This window comes from Panulirus ornatus, chromosome 36 (assembly GCF_036320965.1).
Source record: "Panulirus ornatus isolate Po-2019 chromosome 36, ASM3632096v1, whole genome shotgun sequence".
NCBI lineage: Eukaryota > Metazoa > Arthropoda > Malacostraca > Decapoda > Palinuridae > Panulirus > Panulirus ornatus.
In genome coordinates, this window is record NC_092259.1 from 6,113,762 (window position 1) to 6,131,809 (window position 18,048).

An 18,048-nucleotide genomic window follows, 5' to 3' on the forward strand; every position below is an offset into this window, starting at 1 on the left:
TTGCTCCATACTAACCACAAGGGGAGTTCAGAAGGACGAGCCTGCAGTCTAATGTGCAATGACACTGTTGTTCACGAAGGGGACGCCATGGCCAGCACATAATAGTGGCAGACGTCGTATTGATCAAACAAGGCTGAACCTACAGCATTAAGCGAGAGTTAATTCAATAAACACGAGTGAATCTACAGGAACACACTCGAAGATCTGTGAACAGACGATCGGGTACAGATGGCTTCCGTTCAGGAACCACAGCAAGTGGTGGTACTCTTGAGAAGAACGCAACACAGAGGTGACCGATATGAGGATGAACATATTCATTACTTTAAAACGTTTTTGCCAATGCTGACGGAAGCTTTCTTACCGTAGCAGTTCATATCTCGTCCGTTCCAAGCTTGTTGGTTGGCGAGGAGCATCAAGTAACTGCTGGGTATGAGCATAGCAAAAGGAGGAAGGTTTAAGTTTCGTCTCTGCGACTTGATCCGACTGCCGGGAGTGTGTTTATACACGTCCTTATTATATGACATTGTGTGTGTCTCAGGACCGCGAGCTTATGAGACGTGTTAAAGTATGACACTTGTGATGTACAGTGACGTGTTGACAATGCCTGGCCCTTTTTTGGTTTACATGTCGTTAGTTTTGATAGTTTTTGATGTCTGGATTCAAAATGGCCTTAATATAAATGATTTTAATGTCTCTTTACGGCCGGTTTGTACAGCGTAGGATTGGCTGCTCATTTCCAGGCCCTGGGTCGCCTTGGATGTATGTGGCAAGTCTTCCTCCTGGAAGTTCCAAGGATCCTTTTTGACATCTGGAAGAGAAATATAATACCATTTGGTTAAAAGTTGTTTCACTGTTTTTTTTACCCCCTCTTTCGTGAACTAGTTTCTTGATGGTAAGGAGGGATGACCTAGTTTACGGGCAGGGGAGGGAGGGCATAGTGAAGACGCCTTGACCTAGTATCTTCGGTGTGACCCCCTCCAGTTGATTGGTATTGTCTTGTAAGTAAGCCTGGGTGGGTGCCCAAGGTTAGTCTGTTGATGTACGGTGTTTCAGGTTGGCAACCAAGGTTAGGCCTGTTTTTGTGATAGACTTCTGAGTGTTTGGTGTGTTTAGGTCCAACGGTAATCCTCAAGATGGATACCGTGTCGTGTGGCTCCCCAAAAAGGTTAGATGGTGGATCATGGTGTCTCGAGGTGGTCCACACGATTATATAGTCTGGGACGAGTCTCGTCTCGTGACCATACCACGTTGCTGTGCCGCCTTCGAGACGGGACGCCATGGGACGAGGTGTCACCAAGGCAAGGCATTTAGGGTACGTGCTCCTGTGTAGTCGTCCCAGGCAAGGCTCTTTGGTTCCGGTCAACTTCCTGGCGAGTCGGTCATCTCTTGAGTGAAAAGGCTAACCTCCCGGATGCTTTCTGGAAGACTTCCTGGAAGAGAATTTTTTTTTTTGGATTGGAATCTCTTGTGTATCGAACCTTTGGTATTCAAGGTGGGCTTGTAGGCTCTTGGCTCCTGTGCAAGACCCTTGTGTGGTGTGTATAAGGCGTGTATGGGTTGAGTAGGTAAGGGGTTAGCCTCCTGAGGCTGGGTCGGGGAGTGGGTCATGAGCGGCGCGACTCTCACTCTCTGCGGGTCCGCGCCTTGATGGCCGCTCAGTCGGGTTCACTCCGCCACGCCGTCACGTTCAGCTCCACATATCTCGCTTGCCGCCGCTGTGTGCGTGTGTGCGCTATTGTTTACATCTTACCTCTTTGGACCTATGTTTATGTGCACTACCCACTGGCTGGAATATATCGTAAACGCTGTGTAGCGTGTGTCTGGATAATTGGCTCCTGGAGCAGGTGTCTTGTGTTTGTTTACATGCGAGTGCTTGGCATGTGTGCCCATGGGACCTGAGATTCGACTTGAAGAGAGCCTCTGGACAGATACTCACCCCGCGACACCCGACCACGGGGATCCCCAATACTCACCATCATCCTGACACCATCGTTTGTTGACCGGATTACCACGACCGCCCCATCAGGAAGTGTCACAAGTAAAGCGCGGAGGGAAAAATCGGCCTGTGAAGTTGCGCGCCCACCATGACTGTCTTCAGGGACTACCTCAACTTAGTGCAGACTCCTCGGGAGACCTTCGATCTCAACACCACCGATACCGCCCCTCCCAAATGTCCTGACCGGAACCCCGAGTGTGCCGACCAGAACCCCGATCCTCCGGAACTGCTAGAAGTCATCCTAGCAGGTAAGTGCCATCACAGGTATAGCATACCGCCCAAGTTGGAACTACCCACACGGAGTAGAGACAAAATGTTGTAATAGTTTTTTGCCACAGCAAGGAGTATAATATGTATGCACATTTGTGATGGCACAATAAATGGACATGGAGTGTATGAAACGTCTACACAAGATTGGATAATAGAAATACTGGTAAGTCGCTGCTTTTAATGTTTAAGATTTTTTCCTCAATTTTTTTTTCTTTATGCATAAATGGATTTCCAGGAAAGGTGGTGGAAAGTCAAGGTAAGAAGAATGGAACCCGTCTTGCTGTATTCGGGAGTGGCACGTAAGAACTAAGCCATAACGACGAAGGATTTATGTAAACTCGTGACACAACACTTTTGTAGCAATGGTGTGATCAGCTGACAAGATGTAAACACTGGCACGTGGGCTTGCCTGCCACTTGTTGATCTCGGCTGGCTCACTCTTCTGTAGCATATCAGCTGATTAATGTTTATCTCTACTATCTCTGGCGCTACTTCTTGTCTTGAGAATGTTTATTGCTCAAACGGGAACCTGCTGGTTACTTTAAGTGCCTTTTACGGGAGAAAGATTTATCTAGGACTTTGGTAAGTTATGGGATTACTAGTGGTACGCATCACTGACGTGTATTGATCAGTTCTTGTTTAGCTAATCTCATACATTTGGTGGTTTTGATATCGGGCATTTCTTTGGCATGAATCCTGTTACTGATGTGGTGACCTTAACACCGGAACAAGCAGGTGGTTACTAAGGAGATAAGAGGTATGAGGGTATATTGTCACGAAAGATATGGGGCAACTGAGAATGAAAAGTCTGGCCTAACCGTATGACGCCCAGGATATTTTAGATTTTTGCCTGAACGTCTTCGCAGACTTTACGCTTGCAGTAGCACGATGACGAAATAACCCAATTTCATTTGAGGTAACACGAAGGTGATCGTCCAAACAGTTCAACCCTTTCCGAAAGGCAAGGTAATAACCGAACCGGGTCAAGAGTTTGATTGCTGCTCAAGAGAGTACGTACTTTCTGCTCATCTTCAACGTAAGGTACTTTTCCCATTAGACAGGAGGAGGATCAGCAGTCCCGTCGTCTGACGATAGTAAAACTTTTCAACCACAAGTCGCAGCCTTTGGTCAAGACGGCCACGTAGAGCACCAGTAGCTCGCTCTTGTTGCCAGGGTTCTTCATGGGGTCTAAGAGCTCAAAAAAATGAAGAAATGGTGACGATATTTCCTCACTGGTGTGTGCTAGAGTCACTAAAACGCCATTGGTCACAACTAATCCGTACCTGTGATTCCACTATCTGCCTCTGGCAGGATGACTTCTTTTTTCACTCCTCTCCGTCCAGAAATTTTGCTCTAGTATTCTCCGGCATATCTGGAAAACGTGTTTGCTGCTACGACCTTGGAAATGTGGCCTTCCCTCCTCCGCGGCATGTAATGGAAATGCTGCCCAAGATAAAAGCTTGGGAAATAGCTGGCACTGTGTGTGTGTCCGAGTCAGTCAGGACGGTAAGGTTTCGCAAGCGGCTTCAGGAGCCTCCAAGAATCGTATACACACTGGCGGCGTCGGCGTATATGGGTCGAGGCTCCGAGTTCATCAACCCCAGTAGAAGACTTTCTCTGCTGAGGCGCTGGTCTGGCTAGCCTCCCGCAGGTAGAACTCAGGTGTCCTTCAGCGCCGCATTTAACCCTTTGGTGTACAGCAGGTGCCACCACCAGAGAGGGGGCTGCGAGAGAGGCTAGTTCATTGCACCTTCCGCATACCTCGTTTCTTTCCCTCGATGATGTAAAACCGGGTCAGCGGCGCTAGCCTCGCGTCGGGCTGGGCTCGCAGCGCACGGCCATTTCACTTTCATGTGAGCTTCTATGTGGGAAATAACTAGGCCATGAGCGGCGCGAGCGAGGCTAGTTCGTTCACCCTTGATGGCAGCGTAAGAGTGTGTAGATTATGGAGCATGGAGTTCGGAGCCAAAAGGACTCGACACGACACTGTGGCCCCCTTCATGATTCGCACCTGGCAGCCCTTCTGGCACTCAGCGTCCAGGAGTTCATTGCTCCCTGACAATCTGGGTTCACGAGACAGGAGATTGGCACTTTGGAGCAAGAGGCGCCTATGTGCAGCCTTGGTGGGGAGCGTTTTCGAGGTTATACGTCCCTTTTCACTAGTAAAAGTCCGTCTGACGTCACTTTTCATCTCATGACGTAGAAAAGTAAGCTTAATAAAGGATCGTTCTGGAAATTCCCCGAGGCCATTCCTTTACGTTTGAAAGTTTTCCTAGTGTTAATGTTTCGTATTGGTGTTTGGTCGATGATTAACATATCACGGGTCTGGAGCTGACTCAGGGTCCGCGTTGCCTCTGGCTCCTGGCTGGGGTGCCTCCTGCCTGGGCCTGGATCATGACGTCACGGTGATCTTGAAGTCTCGACGCGGATTTACAACTTCTCACTCCGGAGTTGTATATCCAGTTCATGCGTACGGGGGTAATAGAGACGCGAGTGCGGGGCTTCATGGATGGATTGGAGGACGTTAATAAAAGTTTTTTTTTTCTTGCAAGTTCATTTCTTTTTTTTCTTTTCTCCCCCACCGTGCTCGTCCTTTACTGGTATACGAAAAAACGTTCCAGGAGACTGAAAATCGAAAGCTGCGAGATCCTGCCCCTCGTGTATCATCTGAAGTAGATGAAACTTAATCGTGGATCTGGTGGAGAGCCAACAGAACCCCCACTACCCCAGCCACCCCCTCTTCCACCCATCCACCCACCTACTTTGGCGGAGCAGTACGCGCGCGTGTGTGTGGGTGTGTGTGACCCAGTGTGCCAGATCAGTGTCAGCAGTCGCCCGTAATACATCCATATATTGTTGGTGGGCGGGTCGTGACCACGGTTGACGCCACAGGGTTTGTTGTTACCGTGGCCAGTATGCTCTGCTGCCGCCCTTGACACGGCCGTAAACCTCGGCCGTGTTTGTTGCCACTGCCCCCCTGTACATCCACGTTTCTTACTGACATTTGCTGTTGTTACCACTTCGACTCTGCTCCCCACGCAGCTACGGGTACCACTTCGACTCTGCTCCCCATGCAGCTACGGGTACCACTTCGACTCTGCTCCCCATGCAGCTACGGGTACCACTTCGACTCTGCTCCCCATGCAGCTACGGGTACCACTTCGACTCTGCACCCCATGCAGCTACGGGTACCACTTCGACTCTGCACCCCATGCAGCTATACGGATACTCCGTCAGTCAATCCGATTCTTTGATTTACTTCTCGGACTCTTGTATCATTGCTGCTGCAGGAGGTGTTGCCTTTGGGAATACCCCGACTACTGTGGTTGTTAAAATGATGGCACCACCTTTGCTTCTAATGAGGGAGGCTTTGCTTCTTATTACGTTTTCACGCGCACTCCGATGCTGCTGCTTTTCTCTTTTTTTTTTTTTTAACTTTCCGTCCACTTCACCTACTTTTAAGCGGCATGAAGGAGTGGTGGCGTTTGCCACACACAAGGGGTCCATTGTTCAGTAATGGAGAAGGACTGAAGAGCTGATATTCAAAGAACGAGGGGGACTCCAGAGTGAGATTTATCACCGTTATGCCTCGCGCAGCTTGTGCTTGCTCATGCCTCCTCCTCCTCCAACCAAGGCCTCTGCTTCAACTCGCCGTCCGTTCTGTATATCCAACAGTCAAGTCTTTTGACTTTGATACTTTTCATTCATTGTCTCCTGCTCCCTTCTTCCTGTGGTGTTTTGTTATACGCTTTTTCTTTTCGTCTGTATCGGTGACCTGCGTTTGTCTTAGACCGCCTTCCCTTTCGTCCGTGATGGTACACCTTCGTCCGTCCGTGGTGGTTGTACCTTCCCTTCCGTTGTGGTGACTTGGGTCCATGGTGGCGCCTTTCCTGTCGGTTGCGTATCCATTCTTTTTTTTTTGTTCGGGTCCTTTTGCTGCCTTAGGTCCAGTGAAGGTGTTTTCAGCGGAGATTTTTTATTTTGTGTGTGTGTGTGTGTGTGTGTGTTCATAGCGACTGTAACTACGGATGGAGATGCTGTTAAGATACTTGAAAAAATTCAGTTTTTTTTCCGAATATATATATTGAAATGGAAACTGGCAGTAAATGCACTTTGAATAGCGTCCTTCAGTCGTTAGCGCCTCTTTCCGCCAGCGTCCGTTTCTTCTGGCATTCGATTTTCCCAACGTCTTCGTCCTGATCTTGCTTCCGGCCGCGGCGGCATAGGTTGGAGGGGTGTTCCCCGTTTCCACACGCGCGCTTTCAGGCGTTGGTAAACAAGCCTTTCACAATTTCCTTTTGGCTATGGGTCACTAAGGGCGAGATGGGCTTTATGGCATGGGGGATTTTCTACGGTTTCGTCGTGCGGAAATGTCAGTCATGTTGGAGCTTGACACAGTTACGGTCATTGAAGGTAGTTGACGCGCCCCGCTGCTGGAGCTATCCTTGTCCATTGTCACGCAGTGGCTGGTCACTTCTCTAGCGTGGTGTTAACTATTGCCTGGTGGTACTCCTGTCTGGGCGTTGCCTTCCTTTTTCTGTCTGTTCCACCGTCTGTTGCTTTCTTGGGTTGCCTATTGGAGCTTGTTTAATCCTTTGCCTGTTATTGTTTTCATGTCTTCGAGGTGTCTGATAGCGTCGTGTCTTCTGCTTTTGTGTATGCGCGATGCTTTTTGTTTATCTGGTATTATGTTTTCGTCTGCTTTTGCTACCGTTAAAGTCTCTTGTTACTAGTGTCTGTGTCAGCTGTTGCCTCATGGCTTCATGTTGTCCACTGACGCCTCTGTATGCTCAGTGCTGTCGCCTCCTGTTGCATGATGCTCTTTGCACTTTTCCTTTTCTTACGTCTACAGTTGTTGTGTTCTGCCGTGTTTTTCTTTATTCGGTTTATTGTCTGGCGTTGTCCATAAGTGCTTCTGTTCTTGCCCGTGGCTGTTTCCCGAGGAACGCCACAGTTGCTTAGGTTATTTCTTCATTACTTTGTTTCACGTATTTACTGTGTAACTGTCGGTTTTCTTCAAGGAACCATAAATTGTTTTCCTCGTGCCCGTTACAGTGACTTACTTTGTGGTCCACATATGCTTTAGGTCGGGTCACGCCACAAGCTCAAACGAAAAAAGAAATGCCTTCGAAGTGTCTCCCATACCCGTACCAGGATATTCGAATCGAAGAGGTTCTTGTGTCTTGTGTACTGGCGTTAATATCTCGCAGGGTTCCTTTGTCTTGTTTTACTGACACGGACATCGTGCGGACGTGTTCCGGTTTCCTGTTTACAAACACCAAGAATATATATATATAGCTGTTGCTGTTTACAAGAGTCACGACCTCGGAGGTGTTTGTGTAACGTGTTTTGTCGATGCCAAAACCTCGTGAGGGTTCTTGCGTGTCAACGCTGATAACTCGCTGGGCGCCGAGTATCTTCTTTCCTTACCCAAAGGCCCCGTCATCGTTCCCGGGTCCTGTTCACCATCAGCGTGACCTCGTGGGGGAATCCTGCGTCCTCCTGCACCCAGGCCCAAGTCTCTTGACTGCGTCATGCCGAACTTAAAGCATCGTTCTCGTTTTCTTTTTCTTGTTATGCCCATGCAGGGGTGAACCCCTTTCCCCTTTTATCATCTTCAGGACCCTCTGGGTGTCCCTTTGTCCTGATATAGTAATATTTTTTCATTGTTCCTGTCGTTTTAGCACCACAAGGAGTTCGCACGAGTTTATTGGGGCGTATTTCGAACTTAACCCAATACCTCTTGAGCCCTTCTGTGTTTCATTTGTCCCAGAACCTCGCAGGGGAGTTGTGCGTCGTATCATGGTCAAGACCGTAAGGAAATGTCCTATTTCCGAAACTACAGAATCTAGTAGGCTTTCAGCATCCTGTTTACTCCCGAAACTTGAGGAGTGACCTGATAACTCGCACGAAAACCAAGTCAACGTTTTAATTTTTCCCCCATGAAAATACTGGTTTATATGTCCCGTGTGTGCGCCTCGCGGAAATTATCTCGCTGTGGTGCTGAATGTGGTCCGACGATGAAATGAATAAATGTTTTTTTTGAAGATGTTAGTTTCCAGGACCCTGTAAAGGATTATCCTATGCTGTCGGTCAAGTCTCCAACAACTCGTTAACGCACACGCTCTTCATCCGGTTCATATGTAGTCACTCCAAGTACTCCTTTTACTTTCTTCTATACGTCTCGATGTGTTGGTTCCCTGCGTCATACTTTCATTTCCTGTTGCTCCCATTCTTATCCTGTTCTGCTGACTGCATGGACGAGTGTGCGTACAAATATGGCTCCTCTTGATATCGAACTGGTGTGGGGGTTAGACCTGGCTTGGTGCATGAAGGCAAGCGTTCACGCCAAGGGCGCTTGTTAATTTGGTTTAATCTCTTTACGACCCCCACGTGTGCTGGGGATGTATGTCTGTCGAAGTGTTTTGTTTTGGTGCAGTCGGGTCGTACGATTTTTATCTTGGTTGTAAACACGTTCGAATGCCTTGCGGTTAGAACAAAGGATTGTATCCCCACATCCTACAACAAAGGATTGCATCCCACATCCTACAACAAAGGATTGTATCCCCACATCCTACAACAAAGGATTGCATCCCACATCCTACAACAAAGGATTGTATCCCCACATCCTACAACAAAGGATTGCATCCCACATCCTACAACAAAGGATTGCATCCCACATCCTACAATAAAGGATTGCATCTCACATCCTACAATAAAGGATTGTATCCCACATTTCTAGAACAAAGACATGTATCCCATGTCCCTAGAACAAAGGGCTGTATCCTATCTACCAGAACAAAGGATTATCTTAGAAGAAAGGGTTGTATCCGGTACTGTGTTCAGATGCAGTACGGTTTGAAGAGTGTTGTATACTGTGGTCTAGATAGAGTAAAGGCCTGTATCCTAGAGAACGCACTGCTGTATCCCCTAATCTAGTCGTTACTCTTCGCATGAAAGACTGTTAGAACAAGGGGATGTGTCCTGGTAGCATGATTAACAACAGTTATGAATAAAGATTATAGTAGTTAGGTTACTTTCGCATCAGTGCACTGGATACTCGCATTTGAAATGTGAATAGTCGACCTATACCAACATTTATCAAGGCGATACCTGATGGAATTTCTTTTTCAAACCCTTATGAATAACTCTTCCTTGATGTCGACAATACGGAGTTTGTGTTCTGTGTCTAGGTTATGGTATCCCAGTGTTGTAACTTTAACAATGAAAGTCTCTGGGATGAAGCCAGCGGTGCCAGACTGCCAAAGGTGTACACGGCGGAGGCTCCCCGACCACACAACTTTGGCCCGTTTGTAGACGCGGCACACGAGACTTCGCCCCGTGGTGACCGTGAGATTAAAACAGCTGATTCAAGGGTAACTTGGGAAAACCGCGCTAGTGTGTTCTACGACAAAGGTCATAGTGGCTTGGGAGTCCTATACGCCCGGTTGTTTAGAGAAGAATGGACCCTGTGCTACCTGTGCTTAGCGGCTATATTAGTAGCGGGGATGAAACGAAGAGTAGCTATGGAGACTAGCGCTCACTTTTGGGCGTGTAAGGGCGACAGAAGCTTACCTGGAGAGGGGAGGCTGGTGTTTCAAGCCAGAATGGCACCTGCGCCTTAACACCAAAGGAGCCATAGTGCCATGCCAGCGTAGTAGACCCGCCGTCTGGGGAAAGTGACACTTGCATACGGCAGGCGTAAGGGTTGTAGTAGTTTGTAGGTTGGATTGAGCAAGGCTGGCTGGCTGGCACTCTCACCGTCATGGAGAAGGCATTGCACTAGCCTCCTGGTGTGCCACGCAGGTGAAATGATTCCTCTCTCCTCGACCCGCACTCGTATTGTCTTTTACCGTTGAAACGGACCACCACATACGTTTTAGCTTACGGTAACCGTTGGAAATGTAAGGTAGAGGCCCCTGTGCGCAGGGAGGGGACCAAAGGGATGTGCATTAAAAGGTAGAACAGAGAAGAGGGTCGAGTGGCCCTGAGCGGTGGGTGCGCGAGGCTAGTGATTTCGGGCCATATCTGAGCAGGGGTGAACGCTCGCTATTTAGTTCATGGAGGAGAGAGAGGAAGGGATGACCTGGGTCCTCCTCCCCTTCCCATCCCTGCGCCTGGCACTCGTTGCCATCCCATCTCTCGTCTTTATCATTTTTTTTTCTTGAAATATTTTTGGTGCAAAAGCAACATAATTTGTCTTTTGTGTGTGTCGTTGTTAGCATTTGAATATAAATGTATATTATGTCTTGAGGCACTTGGCAATTTTTTTTGTGTGTTGAATGGTCCCTGTCGTGGTACAGTTCAGTGATTGGTGTCCACACAACCTCATGTTGTATAAGTTATCTTGATAGATGTACATGATTTTATCAATGGATGAAATATAGATAGACGTGTTGAGTCGTAATAAGAGGACAAAATATTATTTGATTCTGAGCATTGTGCATCAGTAAGTATTACCATGAGTCTGGTCTATATTATTTACGAGTCGCTTATCCATGGGCAACGTAATCCTGTGTAAGAACATGGATATTATCACCCCGAACGGTGCACACCAGGAGGCGGCGGGGGTGAGAGTACACTGTGTTCGCTGGCGGGTTCGATCAGTATTAGGTGCTGGTGGTGGTAACCTTCAGGCGATGAGCCCCTTGGAAGAACCACCTGGTATAAATAACTCTTTGGGGCGCCCAGAATGCTATCCCTGGTCTACATAATGGAATTATGGATTAGAAACGGCGTTTGTGCGACAGCCAGGGAGTACTGGGAAGAGGTGCCTGGTGTATTAGTAGGATGCACGAGTTGGTGGTTAGCATATACGAGAGCAATGAGAGTTCTCGAGGAAATGAGTCGGGCGCGGGTGAGGCAGTGGCATGACCAGGCGGCCGTGTACGTAGCAAGCATTAGGAGGGGCCGTGATGATCAACTAGCTGCAGGGGTTGCCTCATTGCATAATCGGGCCCCACGACAGAGCGGCCCTTGGGGAAGGGCATGGAGGATACGGCCCTCCCCTAATGCACGTGGTGTAGACGTCGTGGTGGTCAAGGGGTAATTAAGATGTCGGACTAGCCTTGTTTTAACAACTACGACCACTTTAATCGACATCCAAGCCTAACTTCCTGTAAATCTAAAGATGATAAGCATTGAAAATACTGTCGGTTCAGATGGTGGCTTGCACTGATCCACGTCGTCCATGCAAGTGCACACGTAGCACGACCCCTGTGACCAGGACTGCTTGATTCCCGCTGGCATCAGCTGCTGTGAGCGTGTGTGTGGGAGGGAGGGATGAGGCCGCGCGTGGCTTATGGCCGACAGACACCTCGTGCATCCGCAAGAGACTAGAAGCATGTGCCAACCTAGAGGGTATAAGAGACTATATGTACCAGGGTTCGCTTGAAAGACCACTCGAAGGAGGGGAAAGATAATTGCACGCGTAGGTACACACGAACATTATTCACTCTCGCTATATCCACTTCAGCAGAGTCGCTGAGTGAATCATGTTGACACAGAAAGGTAAAGTAGTTTGAATACTCCTCCCACGGCCACAGCCTGTCGGAAGGGGCGGAGGGCGGGCTTGAACTGTATTCACCGTCGGTGTTGGCTTACTTGTCTGCACAAGGCTATATTGACAGAATTCCCGGAACAGTAATATCCATATCTTCATTGTTAGCTTGACAGGGTTCACTGCTGTTATCATGCATGTCAATTCGACCTGTTTAAAAAAAAAGATGAATTTTAGACTGTCACTATTCTTTTTTCTAACTGGTTAACTTTGTGAATTATTTATGTTGGTATATCACGCGCTTAACAGTGTAGCTTTGGTGCCGCTCTGAGCGTCGTAAAAGTCCCCTCGTCTGTCTTGCGAAGCCTCATCGTGTTACCAGATCAACGGGAAACAAAAACATTAAGGAAAAGTGAATATACAGGAAAAGCCGGTATTTGCGTGTGTGTGTGTGTGTGTGAGTAGCGGCCAGACGCGCACACGTAACACCTGCGAGTGTATGCCAGTAATGGCCAGATATAAAATTCACTTGAAATACAGTGATCATTACGACACGTATATCATGGAAGCTCGTTTCTACGAACTGTCATTCTGGCCCGTTATAGATATCAAGTGGGTCTGTGTTTGATAGCTCCTCTGTATATATATATATATTTATATATATATATATATATATATATATATATATATATATATATATATATATATATATACTCGTCACTTAAAAACATTGTCACCTTTACTACTTTGAAGTAATTCATCATCGGGTTGTGTAAGGACGCAAACTACTTGACCTTTCGACACGGGAGGCCCCGGATGTAATCCGACCTGCCCTATTTCTTCGTAAATCATCCGGGATTGTACCGAAATGTAGAGCTGACGGAAACCCCTCTAAATGGTCGTTACATCCAGCTAATTATCTCTGGTGAGGAGGCCAGTGACCGTGTGACCCCCGGTGGTGTAAACAGTGCCACCGAGGGAGGGAGGGACGGACGGCCTGTGACACTGGACTGTCATCCATACACCCCGGGGCCACAAGGAGCAGATGACCTTGTCTCCTCCTCCTCCTCCTGCTGCCTCGTTCTGCTTCGGGGGATTTTCACCCTTAGCCATCGAGATGAGAGGGGTGACATTCTCATGGCAGTAATACACCTGCTGGCAAAATTCGTGCCGGTGCATTCTCGCCCTTATACAACTGGATGAGAAGGTTCTTGGCGTCTCTCCGTGTTTGGGTTAGGAGGGGGGACGAGTGTTTTGAGGTAATTTGACCCTCATGTTCTGCTCCCGCAAGTCTGTCTCTCCCTCCATGGCACTGTGTGTAGTGTTGGTTTCTACAGGCCTTAGTACCGGGCTGGGTGTAGTGGTCTACATTCTGGTGCGTGTGTGGGTGTAGTTGGTTTATTACGGTACTTGCGTAGAGAAACTTTCAATTCTTTGCTTAGGTAGATTGTGTGTGTGTGTGTGTGTGTGTGTGTGTGTGTGTGTGTGTGTGTGTGTGTAGTAGACTGATGGAGTGTACACATTGGAATGGTGGATGTACATCTCCAGAGCAGGAGGAATTGTTGGTCAGAGATTTCCCATGGGCGCGAGCGCGCGCTTCGACGCATGCGCTTGAAGCTGTTCGTCATGAATGACGTGTTTCCAACGATATTATAATCCATTCTGGTGCACACAGGACAAACAATGTTATTCTTTTTTTATGGCTTTCTTCAACATGAGCTCGTGCAGGCTCGCATAGCGTGACGTGGTGAGAGGGGGCGGTGGACGGGTGACGGGGTAGGCGGTAATGCCAGGGGTAGGCAACGTACAGGCTCGGCAAACACACATGACCCTGATTCTGCCTCGCGTCATAACCTGGCGGGCTGAACCCACCCCTCCGGGGGGCGCGGCCGAACTCGGGCAGAGATATTCATAGAGAACTTTCGCTGTTCAAGCCCATCGTAGGAAAAGAAAAATAAAATGGGTAAGGGTGTGTGTATGTGGCCTTGTGTATGTTGCTTTTACAATGGCTGTTGGTGGGGTTTTCACCGTCGCTGTAGATCTTGAGGTGGCCTGATGAGGGAGCTTGCGAGGTGAGGTCAGGTTGGGTCGTGGAGGTTGATGTTGGGACGACTTGGCGAAGGAGGAACATTGGCTGGTGTTGGGTCAAGATCCCTTAACGGTCACTGGGTCTCCATGACTCTCCTTTGTGTCGAGAGCCCAGGGGAGTGGGGAGGGTAGCGTGCCAGCCAGGCTTCTTGTGTTGCACGTTAGCTCCTTACACCCGAGTTCACGCGCTCGAGGGATTAGGAGGAGGGGAGGTTCTTGGGTACCTGAACTGACTTTGCTGCGTGAAGGGGGTTGGGTGGGGGTTTCTTAGTTTGGTTGCCTGCTTGTGAGTTTTAAGTGTGTTCCCCCCTTTTGGTTTAGGTACGTCCATGGCATTAGGGATATGCAAGGTCTTCTCTTTAACAAGGATGCCACCACTACAGTGGTGTCCCCTTGTGTCCCCTTGGGCTCACAAGTGCGGTAATAGCGCACCCAGGGGACAACTGTGACTCGTTAATCAACAGTCCTCAGTAATTTCAAAGTCTAACTAGTCATTTGCGTAGAGTAACACTTGTGCCTCGTGAAATCTTGGCTGTAATCGGGAGTTGGTTCTAGAACGGGTTTTATAGAGGTCACATACCTATGATTAATCTTATCGGACGCTTATCAGTCATTGGCAGCTGATGTCGTAAAAGTATCGCACGTTGAACAATATGAAAAAAGAAAAGGCTATCCCCGTCGCCACCTCGCCTTATCCAAACTTAAGAAATTAGGGCAGTGAATCAGCATAACCCCCGAGCCCTGGAAGTTCCGTCTGTTGTGGCCCTCTGGCCCGGAGTGCCAGGGTGGGGAACCAGTAGGCGGGTGGCACTAGAGTTAGCTCCGGTCATTCACCCCCAAAGCCGCCCAGGACCAACCTATACGGCACGCCAAGGTTATCGTGCATGAGGCAGGCAATGCCTTACCTCTGCTTAATGCTCTTCCACCTGCCCCAGTTACACTTCGCGTGAGGGATGAGGTAAAGGGGGGGATGGAGAGAGAGAGAGAGAGAGAGAGAGAGAGAGAGAGAGAGAGAGAGAGAGAGAGAGAGCTCTGAGACTATCAGAAAAGATTGAGAGATTGCGTAAGGTGTTGAGAAGGCAAGAACTGAGAGAGAAGGGTGATAAAAAGAGGAAAGGACAGAGAGAGAAAGAGGGAGATTAAAAGAAAAAAAATGTGTGAGATACCGAGTGAGATTGGAAGATGCGAGTGACTGATAATGAGATTAAATGGGAAGAGAGAGCGATGCATGGTGGCATTAGGATGATAAAGTGTATTACCTTCTCATAACTAATAAAGGATAACCACACAGGGCTTAACGTCCAGTTATTAATTTCGACGTCTGTCTCATGCTGGGGAAGATGGGTGGGGGGGAAGGGAAGGTTTCAAGTGGGGAAGATTGGGGGGTTTCATGGGGGAGAAGCTGGGGAAGATGGCTGACCCCTCTAGCTTTATCCCGCGCCTTCAAGTGATCTTTCTCGGCAGCTTGTGTTGATCATAAAGATCAACGCGACTCCCCTGGTACCGAATCGCCCACATGACAATGGAAGTTTGCGTCTTATGAATCGCCATTATTCCACCTCACACACACACACACACGCGCATGCTGACCCTGTCTCCCACACACCCCCAACTAACCAACCATCTCCCCCCCCCCCCGCAGCTGAACCTGGCACCCCACATCCCCTCTGTTAGTGTGGCACCCCCCACCCCTCCCTCCACCCCACACTGGCCCGCGGCAGCAGCGGTGTCCCTCGGCCGTTGCCGCCCTGAGCTGTGTTTATGCCCCTCGAGCCTTCGGTAGCTGCACACACACGCGGCTAAGCTCTCCCCTCCGTGTGGATAACCACCCCCCCTTTGGCGCTCTCTTTTAGCTCTCCCGGTTTCGCCCATGAGGAGGTGCTGCTGACCCACGTGCTGTTGAGATAGAGAGAGAGACAGGGGCAGAGGGAGATTTTGGTGGCTTTGAGGAGAGATATACACTCGTATCTCGTTACTTTTACCACAGTATATCGTTAAATGGAAAATAGTCACTTGTGGGACCTGCCGAGCGCTGAATTATGCGCCGTTGCTGACGCCAGACGCGAATCGGAGGAGGCTATGTTGATCGCCTTCAGGAGTCTGTACACCTGCGACATACGATTACTTTAGCAGGCCTGTAGTGCTGGTGTGTGGTTCTGTCCGTGATTTGATCGTCCCGATGCACTACGGGTCTCGCCTGTGAACTGTGATATATATCTATATTTTTTGGTGAAGGTGAACGCATGGCAAATATCGACCAGCCAGGGAGACTGTAAATGGCTTAGAAAAGAAGTGTTGGTTGGCGTCGCTACACAACGGAGCATATACCACGTATATGAACCTTGAAAATTTGGGACAAATATTTTTTTTATTTTTTTCGAGATTGAAAAGTTAATGCTGTGAAACGCTCCGTCCACTGCGCCCCCGTCATCACCCAAGACTCTACGTACTGGTATCTCTGGGGAGATCTGTGTCCACTAGATAGTATTGCTCAAGAATATATATATATATATATATATATATATATATAGACATTTAAGCCTTTTGTCTTTCATAGTGTTAAGACTTGTTCTGCGGACGATTTCCCAAACCTGCCAACAGCTGAATATATATTTTTTTTATTTAGCTCTACACAAAGACTTGATGGACCTGATTACTGAAACCATACTGAGCATGGCTCCCAAGGAAGAAGTGATCGTTACAGGTAAGAAAAGGGGGGTGGTTAATGTCACTGTAGTTAATAGAAAACGGGAGTCTCGTTTTTGGAAGGGTGTGTGTGTGTGTGTGTGTGTGTGTGTGTGTGTGTGTGTGTGTGTGTGTGTGTGTGTGTGAACGTTTGATGATGTGGTATGTCTTGTGGAGGAGTGGGTGATGAGAGTAATGTCTTGTGTGTGTTGGGTAGTTTGCATATGACACACCAGGATGTTTTTGTTTTCGTCTAAGTTGCGTAATGAGCCAGTGTTGGTGGAATGCGGTGAATTGCAAAATACTACAGGTGCGGGGTCCCCACTGGAGGGGAAATGAATGGAAAAAAAGTTAAAAAAAGGAAAGAAAAAAACCTGGGCTTTTGATGAAGGTAGGTAGGTTGGAGGAGGAGGGGTGGTGGAAATTGATTTACCAAGGTTGTAAATTTAAGAAGCCTTGCAATACGTGTGTGCGTTTGAAGATGTTTACAAGCACATGGGCCATCTTGTGCACGTGTTGGTTCAGCAATGTGTGTGTGTGTGTGTGTGTGTATTCACATCATTCTTATGTATATTCTGATTTTGAGTAAGAGATTCTCATACAGTATGATCATTGGACGAGGTGGTTCGTCTGTGTCTTGAGTGTAATACATTTCGTAGGTTTTTGTTGAAACACAATGTCTTGTCTTGTTCCAGTGGCGAAGGGGGGAGGGGTTAATTGATGATGAAGGCCCCATGGATTTTGATAATGAAGAACTGATTGTGAAAAGTGTATTTTGATGCTGTTTTCTTATTATTATTGCCATGTCGACCCCTACAAGTGACCAGGAGTGTAATGACACGCATGCATTGTGCATTGTCTGTTGTGGTCATATGACACCATGTATTTTTTGGGGTATTCATTCATTGCATGGTTTTGTGAACCTTCCGTGTCTGTGTGTGTTTGAACAGTTCGTTTGAGAGTGTATCTGAAATCCGTTTTTTTTTTTTTTAAAGTTTCGGTAAACATATATTTTGTTTGTCGACTTTCGTGGGTGGGAAAAAAAAAATAAGCAGTTCTTGTACCACCCTACCCCTCCCATCTGCAGGTTACCCACGTAGGTAGGTGGGAGGGGTGTCCCACTGTACGTGGTCTCATTGAAAGGAAACTTTTGGGGGGGGGTCCAAAGAAAGTGTGAGGGTGTACACTAGTGCCACATTTCATTTTCTTATTGTCGTTATTTTCACGTTGAATAATACTCTAAAACACCTTCATTTGGCTCCGAAATGTTTGTTAAACGACAAATTTACGTTATCTCTGCCGTTATCGTTATTATTAGACTGGCTGATAGAGGTGTCCTGTTATATGGCCTTGGACCATGACGAATATCTGGCAACGCTGTATCAGCTGTTACTAACCCACTTACGACTCTCGGGGGCAATGACCGGGTAGGCCATCACCGTCGAATTTGGTGGGACACGGACAACCTTCACCAAACAACCCCCCCACACACTCCCCCACACAATTACCC

General features: G+C 48.0%; 1 protein-coding gene across 3 annotated transcripts in view; it reads left to right on the top strand.

The window, feature by feature from the left end:
- The window catches only part of Eip75B (Ecdysone-induced protein 75B), a 372,222-nt gene that overhangs the window by 274,218 nt on the left and 79,956 nt on the right, over window positions 1–18,048 (top strand). The window contains exon 1 of one of the 3 annotated variants that reach the window (XM_071683235.1): window positions 1,668–2,244. The exons of 1 other annotated variant lie outside the window; for it this stretch is intronic. In XM_071683235.1, the coding sequence (XP_071539336.1) occupies window positions 2,085–2,244 (160 nt within the window). In that variant the 5' untranslated portion in view covers window positions 1,668–2,084. Of the gene's footprint in view, window positions 1–1,667; window positions 2,245–16,388; window positions 16,558–18,048 lie in introns of those variants that run through there. One more of the 3 variants, XM_071683238.1, reaches the window with a different exon arrangement.